Source organism: Emiliania huxleyi (genome assembly GCF_000372725.1).
Source record: "Emiliania huxleyi CCMP1516 unplaced genomic scaffold EMIHUscaffold_66, whole genome shotgun sequence".
Lineage (NCBI taxonomy): Eukaryota > Haptophyta > Isochrysidales > Noelaerhabdaceae > Emiliania > Emiliania huxleyi.
The window spans coordinates 320,619-330,573 of NW_005197053.1; the positions used below are offsets into that span (position 1 = coordinate 320,619).

Sequence of the window (9,955 nt, forward strand, 5' to 3'; positions counted from 1 at the left end):
TGTGTGGAGACGCCTCTCGCTGAGAACGCACACGCCGCCATCGTGTGCAATGCCCCCGTGTGTGCTCCGCGAGTGGCGCGTGAGCCCCGTCGTCCGTGCTAGGACGTGTACCACCTTCGTACCACTGTTTGACAGGCTCGGCAGCCAGAGCCTCGCTGCGCACGACGCCTTCGACGAGGCGTTTGCCTAGACACTCCCTAGACACTTCCCAGACACTTCCTTGTTCATACGACGCCTTCGACGAGGCGCGTGCCGGGCACAGCCTCGCCGCCGCCGCGTCCGTCGCGTCCGTCCTCGCTACGGCGCACCTGCTCTCTTCTCTTGCAGGAGGGGCCCGGGTACGTCGCGGCCTCCGCGGACTCTGCCGCGTGCGGCCTGCTGGACGCTGGAGAGGCCGCGCTGTACGACGGCCGCGTGCTGCATTGCGGCGGGCCAAACTCGTCGCCGGAGCGGCGCGTGCAGTTCTACGCCACGTTTCGGCGCGCGGCCGCGGACGGGGCGGGTTTGGGCAACGAGGCAGCCCTCTCGCCGCTCGGCACTGTAGTTTCCTTTTGTGTGCGCTCACCGATGTCTGGCTTTGCAGGCGGCCCATTCGCTGCTCGACGAGTACAGGGGCAAGCACACGCTCGGGCGGCTGCTCGACGAGGCAGAGGCATGGGCCGAGGGCGGAGAGCGGAAGAGCTAAAGTCCTGCCTCGGGGCTTCGGAGAGGTTGATAAGGTACATGTAAATTTCTCCAGCAGGCTAGCCCCACAGCCGCCACACCCCGCACAAACGACAAAAAGTGGTGGGGCAGGGGCGAGGGGCGGGGGGGGGGCGCGGGGGGGGGGGGGGGGGGGGGGCAACCCCGCATCGGTCTCACTAGCTGGGTCCACAGTGCACAGAGACAGACCACACCCGGTCCCCCGGAAAAAAGGTGCGCCCCACGACGGCCCCGTAGTCTGAGGGTATCCTAAAAGTTCGGCCGATTTGGGTCAAAATGCCTAAAAGCACGCGCCTATAGGCGTAGATTTCCTGGGGCAAAACGATCAAAGTGGGCCCGCCCGGGGCAAAATGGTAAAAGTCGCGCGGTTGCGAAATTTTTGGACATTCTACTCCGTCGGCGCTCTCTCCAAATACTCGCTCACTAATAGAGCGGCGTGCAGCCGGCGGCGCAGCCAAGAGCCATGTGCCTTGTTGCCTGAGAGGGCCTGACAAACTTGTAGCGGAGTAGCGCTACATGTTTGGACACACGGCGGGCGCTTTCGAGGCGAGCAGCACAGCATTTTTCTAGCCATAGTGTGCGGGACCTACTTTGCGGGGACGATAGCTACTACTTTTACTGCACCTCCGGCGCGCGGAGCCTCCGGCCGGGAGCGCCGAAGAAAATTTTGAGACGAAATGCTAAAAGTTAGGCGCTCCGAGACGATCAAAGTGGTAAAGTCGCACTCTCCCCTGACCCAATCAAAAGTAAAAGCACCCGAGGCTCCAGAAACCTAACCCTCAGACTATGGAGCGCCCACACGGCGCACGGCCGGCACAGCTTATGCTTAAACTAAGAGCACAACGGGTTGGAAGCGTCCCAGCGGTCTCAGGCCTAGGCCGGAGAGCGTCCCAGCGGTCTCAGGCCAAGGCCAAGGACCGGCACGCCCCCCTCTTTGGGCCATTCCCTTGTCCAAAGTTCGAGTGATAGCCAAAGATACACTTGACTATACATTTCAAAGATACACCTTTATAACATCCCACCGGTGTATCTTCGAAGTGTATCTTCGAGTGTATCTTGAGTGTATCTCAGCGCCGGGCGCCCCAGGACCAGTTGCAGAGGACGCAGGTGGCCGTCACCGAGGCCTCTTTTTTTCTGTTTACTTTTTGGCTTTCACGCTGCAGAACAAGCTGACGCGGGCCCAGTACCTCGATGAGGTGACTTGGACCACCAAGAGCTGGCTGGGGCTGCAGAAGCAGCGCATCTCAGTCGTTCTTCACACGGCCATCGCAGAGCAGATTGTGAATGAGCTTGCCCGTGGCGGGGGCGGGCGGGTGCACGGAGCTAAGTGCCTCGCCGCCCTCGCAGGAGTCGCTTAGGCGGCTCCCGTGGTGTACCTGTGTTAGTGCCAGTGCGCGCCAGTCCCGTGCCCAGTGTTGCGCGAGGGAGTTTGTGCGTATAATACTTTTTGGCTTTGCGGTGCTTTCCGCGAAACTGCTTCGCGGCAATGCTCGCTGCTTGCCTGGCGCTCGCACCGCCGAGCAGCGGCCGCCGCGCCGTCCTCGCGAACGCTGCAGCCCTCGCGTGCGCCCCGCTGGGCTCCAGCGCAATCGCGCCGAGCGGGACGCTGGACGACGAGGTGCGCGCGGGCCTGGGGCAGGGAGGCGCGCTCAGTGCGAACGCGCCCGTGTCGCTGCGGGGAAGTGGCGTGGAGGTGCTCATCACCGACCCGTCGTACAAGGAACTCGACGCCTGCCCAAAGGGCATGTTCATCCCGCCCAAAGGAGGGCCGTGGCAGTGCATCGAGGTGTCGGCGACCGCGCTGAACCAGGGCAAGCGGGAGGTGAACGCAGCGGACGTGTTTGGTGCGCTATTCGACGCGGAGGGCTACTCGCCCGCCGCCACCTCCCTCGATCCCTCGCAGAAGACGCCCTTCGCGACGCTCGAGACGCGGCTGCCAAAGGGCCAACCCGTCGCAGTCAAATGGGTGTCGGCGGTGCAGGCGCGCTCGCCGCGGCCGTTCCGCTTCGCGGGCATGAAGGCCGAGTACCGGAACGCGGCGATGGCCAAGACATACAAGTCGTTCGACCCGTGTGAGATCGACTCTTCCGCGTGCGAGGAGGACGAGGACCAGCCGGACAACGCCATGGCGCTGCGGACGGGGCAGGGCTTCACGTACAAGAAGTGAGGGCGCCGCCCGCCCACGTGTAGTCAGCTTGTAGAGCCAGGTCATGCAAAACGGGCCCTGAGTGTGACAAAAAAGTGTACATCGGCGTAGTAGCGCCGAGCGTGCAATGCAGCACACGCGAATCACGTCCCTTGACGCTTGAGGTTGAGCGGCGTCTGGTGAATCCGCGCCTCGAGGCATATCGAAAAGTTGTTTTTGGCTCGCCATAGCTTTTCCGGCATTTCTTTTTTTCGCGTCTAATAACCGCAGGCACACGCTGCAGCGCAAAATAGCCGTCTGTGAGTGGACGTCGCCGCCTGTTCGTAGCACAACGTGTGAACGGCGTTCTTCACACCTCGAGACGGCGGGATGGGTTGTGTTGGGAGCAAGCAGCCAGCCGATGACGGCGCTCAACCGCAGTCGGGCACCGGCTCGCCGCCCGTCGCGCAGGGTCAGGTGAAAAGCGCAAGCGTCGGTAAGGCAGAGCTCACGACCACCACGGATGTCGCGCAAGTAGACGATGGTGATCTAGACGACGACGACGAGCCGCAAAAGCAGGCTGCGCTCGGCAAAAAAGGACTCGGGATCTTGCGCAAGAACTTTTGCCGGACGTGCGCTGCGCAGCAACAGAGCGCGAAGAACGAGGCGAGCTCGCAAAACGATGCGAGATCGATTAAGCGCGTGCTCGTCGTCATCGACGTGCAAGATGGGTACGACTCCGAGTTCATTGCGTCGCTCCCTGCGGATGTGGGCGGCTCGCTGGGCTTCATCCAGGACGAGCATGCGGTCAAGGCGTCGTACGAGCTAGGCTCACGCGCGCTCATTACAGCCTATGAGCCGGGCAGCGAGCCCAAGATCAGCTACAACAAGGGCTGGAACAAAGGCCTGCCCGGCGAGGCGATGGACACGGTCGCAGCGCGCGCCGTGACCGAGATTCAAAGCGGCGAGTACGAGCTGATCGTGTTTACCACCGACTACCTCGAGCGAAGCGGCGCGGAGGAGCTGGGTGTGTTTCCGCTCGATAAGACGCCGTGGAGCGACCCGACGAAGCCGGTGGCGCTGGTCGGCTACGATAAATACCTGACCATTGCCGCCGGCTGCCCGGGCGTCGACATCTCGCGGCGCATCCGCGAGAAGCTGCCTGACGTGACCAGCGCCAACGGCAAAGAAGGCACGGCCAACGGCACGCCGGCCCTCTATCTCCGTAAGCAGGTGGACGACGCCTTCGACGAGGACCGCGAGGCGTCGGAGCGCACCGGAGGCGCCGCGTGGCTCGACGACGTGGACGTGGACGACGACGGGCTGCCGCGTGCGGACGCGCAGACCCTGCTGCAGCAGCTGAGCGCGCGCGGCTATGGGCCAGCGGAGGGCACGCAGCTGAGCTTCGTGGGCGTGGTCACCAACCGCTGCGTGGCGTCGTCGCTGCTGCACGCGGCGACGCTCGGCTACCGCACGCGCTGCCTGATGGGCGGCTGCCGCGCCGCGAACGCGGCGGCGCACGAGAAGGGCCTGGCGATGATCCGAGAAAAGGGTGGTGACGGGGTGGAGATGGTCGAGTGAGGTGGGCGAGACGCGGTGCCGGGAGGCGCGGAAGAGCTGCCATGTGCATGTTGTGCATGTATGTCCGGAAATGCATGGGGTGGCGGTTACTGCATACTGGAACACGAGGGCGTTTTCTTTTTCTTTTGCTGTGTGTGTGTGAGAGAGAGTTGTGTTAATTCTTTTGTTGTTTGTTTGGCGGAATCGTGCGTGTGCGACCAAACCTTCTGTGTGTCTTTTGTTTGGACGTAAAATGGGACGAGCATCGCTGTCTCTGCGACCCCCCGCCCGGCGGAGATCATGCCTTCCAGCGAGCTTCTGGTCCAAGCATGGTCCAAGCATGCCCTCGTGAAGTGCATTGGCCTCGAGACTGCGTGCTTTGAGGCGGTCCAGCGTGGCGACGAATTGACGGTGCGTTCGTGTCTCGAGGGTGGCGGGCGAGCAAATGCTACACATCAGGCACGTTCCAAGGATGGAGATGTGACTACTGGCGTAACGCTGCTGATGGTCGCATCCTCAAGTGGCCACGAACGAGTGGTCGCCTTGCTGCTGCAGCACGACGCTGAGGTCAACCTGCAGGATAGCAGCGGCTGGACCGCGCTGATGTGCACCGCCCACAGAGGCCACGAGCGGGTGGTCGAGCTGCTGCTGCGGCACGGCGCGGAGATCAACCTGCAGAACAGCGGCGGCCTCACCGCGCTGATGGGCGCCGCTCTCAAAGGCCACGAGCGGATGGTCGAGCTGCTGATTCAGCACGGCGCTGAGGTCAACAAGCAAAACAACAGCGGCGGCACCGCGCTGGTGTGCGCCGCATCAGACGGCCACGAGCGGGTGGTCGACTTGCTGCTGCGGCACGGCGCTCAAGTCAACACGCAGGACAGCAAAGGCGGCACCGCGCTGATGACCGCCGCCTACAACGGCCACCTCCCCGTCGTGCTCTGCCTGCTGCAGGCTGGCGCAGACATGAAGTCGCGCTCTGCGGCCGGCATGACGGCGCTGCAGATCGCCAAGGAGGAGGAGGGCAAGCTGGCTACTGTCGACGCCACTGCTTCTACGATGGACCACGCCGGGTGCATGCGCGCTCTCACAGAGCACGCAGCGGCTGTGAGGGAGGCCCAGGCAGCAGAAAAGGCGGCGGAGAAGGCGCTTGAAGCCAAGAGGCGGCGCGAGCAGCGCAAGCGAGAGGAGGCGGCGGCGTCGCGAGAGCGCGAGCATACGGCACGGCAGCGCAAAGCAGAGCGGGCGGCGGACGAGGCGCGCTGGGCGGCGGCTGCGGCGGCGCTGGAGGAGCAGAGGCGAGCCATCGCGGCGGAGGCGGAGGCGAAGCTCGCCGCCGAGCGCGCGGCAACAGAGGAGACGCTGCGGGCGAGGGAGGCGGAGAGGCGAGCAGCAGAGGAGGCGCAGCTCGCGGAGCAGCGGGCGGCGGCGGCGGAGCGCAAAGCTATTCGGGCAGAGGCGGAGCGGCGCAAGAAGGAGGCTGCGGTCAGGAGGGCGGAGGAGGAGAAGGCGAAGCGGCTGGCGAAGGCGGCCGAGAAGAAAGCGGTTAGGAAGGAGGGCAAGGCGAAGAACAAGGAGGCCAAGAAGGCGCCGCCTGCCTTCAAGCTCGAGGAGGAGCGGAGAGCGAAGGCTGCGGCAGAGCTTCGTGAGCAGGAGGCGAAGGCGGAGCGGCTGGCTGCTGAGCAGGAGGCGGCGAGGCGGGCGGAGCGCGAGGCGGCAGAGCGAGCGGGTGTGGCGGAGCGGGCAGCGCTGCGAGAGGCTGCGGAGCTTGCAGAGGCGCTGCGTCGGTCAGAGGTGGATGCGGAGGAGGAGGCGATGGCGCGTCGGGTGTCGCGGTGCGAGGAGGCGGTGAGCAGCGAGTCGACCGGCGGCGGCGGGGACTTGCATCGGCGTGTCGATCGGCTGGAGGCGAGCCTCGGCGCGGCGACCGAGGGTAGCCTCGAGGAGCGGGTCAGCGCTATCGAGCGCTTGATCGAGCCAGAGGCGGCAGAGGCGGAGCAGTATCTGCCAGTCACCGAGCCGCTCGCTGCCGTCTCACTAGCGGACGCCAGCCTCGACACGGGGCGGCCAGCTGCCCCCGAGTCCACGATGGGGGGAGACACCACATGCATCGTGTGTTTCGCGAGAGTCAAGTCGCATGCTGCGGTTCCGTGCGGGCACTTGTGTGCTTGCGGGCCATGCTCTGAGCTGATGCGAGAGTGCCCTTACTGCCGCGAGCCAGTGATGATGTGGATGGTTCCGCGTCCGGTCTAGGTCGTGAGATGAAATGATCCCAATGGATTGTGAGGAGACCCTCGTCCCGGCGCGCTCAAATGCGCTCGCGGCTGGAGCGATTGGGAGCGCCAGCATTTCACACATACCTAGAAGATATAGGATTGCGAGCGATAGCCATAGGCGCTCACACTCGCACAGAGATGCTACGATTGCGAGGACTGCTGCTCACAACCCTTCGACTTCTAAGGATTGAGAGCGAGGCTGCTCTCAATCCTAGCCGTCGAGAAAAGAAAGAAGGTTGATTCGGTAGTGCGCGCCAGTCCTGTTCCCATTTTCGTGCGAGGGAGTTTTCTTGTTGAGGAAAAATTTCCTAAATTTCCGTGTGTTGCATGTCTGACTGTCACCGGTGCGATTTCGGGGCCCGGGTTGTGCGTTGATGTAAAATTTCTCCACTTTTTTTTGAGCTAGACTTCGTTGTTAACAAGCGAAGGCACACACAACATGACGCCAAACACACGATTGCACGCACCGCACACCGCACCCGGCACCCGCGCCCGCCGCCCCCCCCCGGCCCCCGCCCCGCCTAGGTGGGAAAAGACGAGAAGATGGAACAGCCCGAGGAAAGGAGCGAAACAAAATTTTCCCTCTTTACCCCGTGGCCGCAGGCCTTTTTTTTTGACGATGGCAGCCACTACCCGCTTCCTCGTCGCCGGCGACACGGGCGGCGACCTCGCGCGCCTGTTCGCCCGCGTCGGTGCCGTCAACGCGAAGCACGGCCCGTTCGCCTTCCTGCTCTGCGTCGGCGACTTCCTCGGCGCCGCCGACGCCTCGGCCGCCGCGCTCGCGCCTTACCTGTCAGGCGATGCGGCTGTGCCGCTGCCGACGTACGTGCTCGCGTCGCGGCCGGGCGAGCCCGACCCTGCGCTCGCGGCGGCCGGTCCCGGCGGCGAGCTCGCGCCGCAGCTCTTCTACCTCGGCAGCGCGGGCGTCGCCGAGCTGTCGGGGCTGCGCGTTGCGTACCTCTCTGGCGGCGGCGGCGGCTGCAGCGTCGACCCGGCGGCGGTCGGCGAGCTGCGCGCGGCGGCGGGCGGCGCGGGCTTCGGCGGCGTCGACGTGCTGCTCACCTGCGCGTGGCCGCGCGGCTTTTACCTCAAGCTCGACCCGTCCTCGCTGCCGGCGGACCTGCTGCCAGACAAGGACCTGCCCGAGGCCCGCTACGCTTCGCCACACTACCCTACCTCTACGCAACGCCACGCAATGCACACTCACCCAACACCACCTCCTGCCGGGCGAGGACCTGCCCGAGGCCCGCTATGCACACACATCAACCACGAGTCGCTAACCATGATAGATAGATGGGAAGGCGAAGCACAGCCCGACCAACTACTGGGACACCAACGCGGTATGGGTGGACGCGGGACGGGAGGTGACGGGGTCACACAGGAGCGACACACAGAACCACAAGACAAGACACTCCATGGCCGAGCTTCGCCTTTTTTCTTTTTTTCGCAGGTCGGCCTCGAGGAGGTGGCGGAGCTCGCCGTCAAGCTCCGCCCGCGCTACCACTTTTGCGGCGGCGAGGGCGCCTTCTGGCAGCGGCCCCCGTACCGCCTCGACGCGCGCTCGCACGCCTGCCGCATGGTCGGTCTGTCTCGTGTCCAGGTGCCCCTACCCCCGCGGGACCCCCACCCACCCCCTACCCCCACGGTACCCCAACCCACCCCACGTGCCCGTCTCGTGCCCAGGAGGACAAGAAGCAGACCTGGCTCAAGGCCTTCGGGATGGTGCCGCAGGCGGGAGATATGGGGAGATGTGGGGAGATGTGGGGAGATGTGGGGAGATGTGGGGAGATGTGGGGAGATGTGGGGAGATGTGGGGAGATATGGGGAGATACGGGGAGCATCTCCAGCCCGAGCCTCTGAGATATGGGGAGATATGGGGAGATATGGGGAGATGTGGCAGCGGAGATAGTACATCCAATGACTTCCGCCCAGTAGTCCAAGCCCGCAACGGCACACGGAGCAGTCGACATCAGCCCACTAGAAGGACCAAGTGCGGTGCCGTAGGCGGCACTCGGCGGCGCCGTCCCAGCCCAGCCAGAGGGAACCACGGACTGCCCGTACCCCTACGCCGCCCTCACCGCTGGCGGAGGAGGAGGCGGCGGGGAGAGGCGAGGCGAGCGCGCGGCCAAGCGGCTGCGCGAGGAGTGGGTGAAGGATGGGCGCGGCTGGGATCGCCGAGCAGTGTCGGTTCTGCATCATCTCTCCCATATCTCCCCATATCTCCCCATAAGGCGCAGCTGGATCGCCGCGCAGTGCTGGTCCTGCAGGAACCTTCTAGGAACCTTCTAGGAACCTTCTAGGCGCGGCTGGATCGCCGAGCAGTGTTGGTTCTGCACGTCGTCGACGCAGTTCGAGTCGCATTTGGTCAAGCTCTCTCGTCTCTCTCTCGTCTCTCTCTCCTCTCTCTGTCTCTGTCTCTGTCTCTCTCTCTCTGTCTGTCTCTGTCTCTCTCTGTCTCTCTCTGTCTCTCTCTGTCTCCCTCTCTCTCTCTCTCTCTCTCTCTCTCTCTCGTCTCTCTCTCTCTCCCTCTCCCGCCACACACACACACACACACAGACACACACACAGACACACACACACACACACACACGCACGCACACACACACCTCTACTACCACCTCTCACGCCTCTCTGTCCATCTCTCTGTCCATAGGTCACGAGCGTCGGCGACGAGGCCTACCTCACGATCGCAAAAGGCATCCTAATGAACGATTAATTAACGATTAATCAACGATAAATTAACTATTAATTAACTACCTCACGATCGCAAAAGGCCCGCTGGTGCCGCGCCTCGAAGAAGCAGCACCGAGAGCAAGGCGAGGAGGCAGGGCAGACCCAACTCATAGGTCCGCTGGTGCCGCACCACTCGCTGCTGGTGCCGGTGGCGCACAAGGCATCCTCGCTCGACCTCTCAGCCGCCGAGGCGGCGGAGGTGCGCTCATACGTCTCCCCATCTCTCCCCCCATCTCCCCATATCTCCCCCCATCTCCCCATATCTCCCGAGGTGCGCTCGTACATCTCCGCCGTCCGCCGCTGTTTCGCCGCCCGAGGCGAGTCCGTCAGTGTCAGTGTGACACGCCTCCTAGCATGGAGGACGGGCCCACACGCACACACACACACGCTGCACACGGTTGGCTCGGGGAGCCGACACGAGGCACACTGCCACCGGCCGTAGCACCGGGTCCGGACTGCCGCGCGTTCTGTGGAGTTGAACTCGGGGGCACCGGACGCGGCACAGACGCGGAGGGAGGGAGGGAGGGAGGGAGGGGAAGGGGAGGGGAGGGAGGGGAGGGAG

General features: G+C 64.2%; 4 protein-coding genes across 4 annotated transcripts; all 4 read left to right on the forward strand.

Moving 5' to 3' along the window:
- Positions 1-2,188: 2,188 nt before the first annotated feature.
- EMIHUDRAFT_215696 (hypothetical protein) lies at positions 2,189-2,869 on the forward strand (the record flags this gene model as incomplete). The annotated part of the gene is made up of 1 exon (XM_005762843.1): positions 2,189-2,869. One exon carries the CDS (start codon positions 2,189-2,191, stop codon positions 2,867-2,869), a length of 681 nt encoding a protein of 226 aa, XP_005762900.1.
- A 348-nt stretch (positions 2,870-3,217) lies between these two features.
- On the forward strand, positions 3,218-4,408 carry EMIHUDRAFT_215697 (hypothetical protein; the record flags this gene model as incomplete). The annotated part of the gene is made up of 1 exon (XM_005762844.1): positions 3,218-4,408. One exon carries the CDS (start codon positions 3,218-3,220, stop codon positions 4,406-4,408), a length of 1,191 nt encoding a protein of 396 aa, XP_005762901.1.
- Positions 4,409-4,687: 279 nt separating this feature from the next.
- EMIHUDRAFT_215698 (hypothetical protein) lies at positions 4,688-6,637 on the forward strand (the record flags this gene model as incomplete). The annotated part of the gene is made up of 2 exons (XM_005762845.1): positions 4,688-4,774; positions 5,996-6,637. 2 exons carry the CDS (start codon positions 4,688-4,690, stop codon positions 6,635-6,637), a joined length of 729 nt encoding a protein of 242 aa, XP_005762902.1.
- A 642-nt stretch (positions 6,638-7,279) lies between these two features.
- On the forward strand, positions 7,280-9,376 carry EMIHUDRAFT_215699 (hypothetical protein; the record flags this gene model as incomplete). The annotated part of the gene is made up of 7 exons (XM_005762846.1): positions 7,280-7,609; positions 7,962-8,024; positions 8,111-8,260; positions 8,344-8,382; positions 8,665-8,808; positions 8,892-8,918; positions 9,314-9,376. 7 exons carry the CDS (start codon positions 7,280-7,282, stop codon positions 9,374-9,376), a joined length of 816 nt encoding a protein of 271 aa, XP_005762903.1.
- Positions 9,377-9,955: the final 579 nt, after the last annotated feature.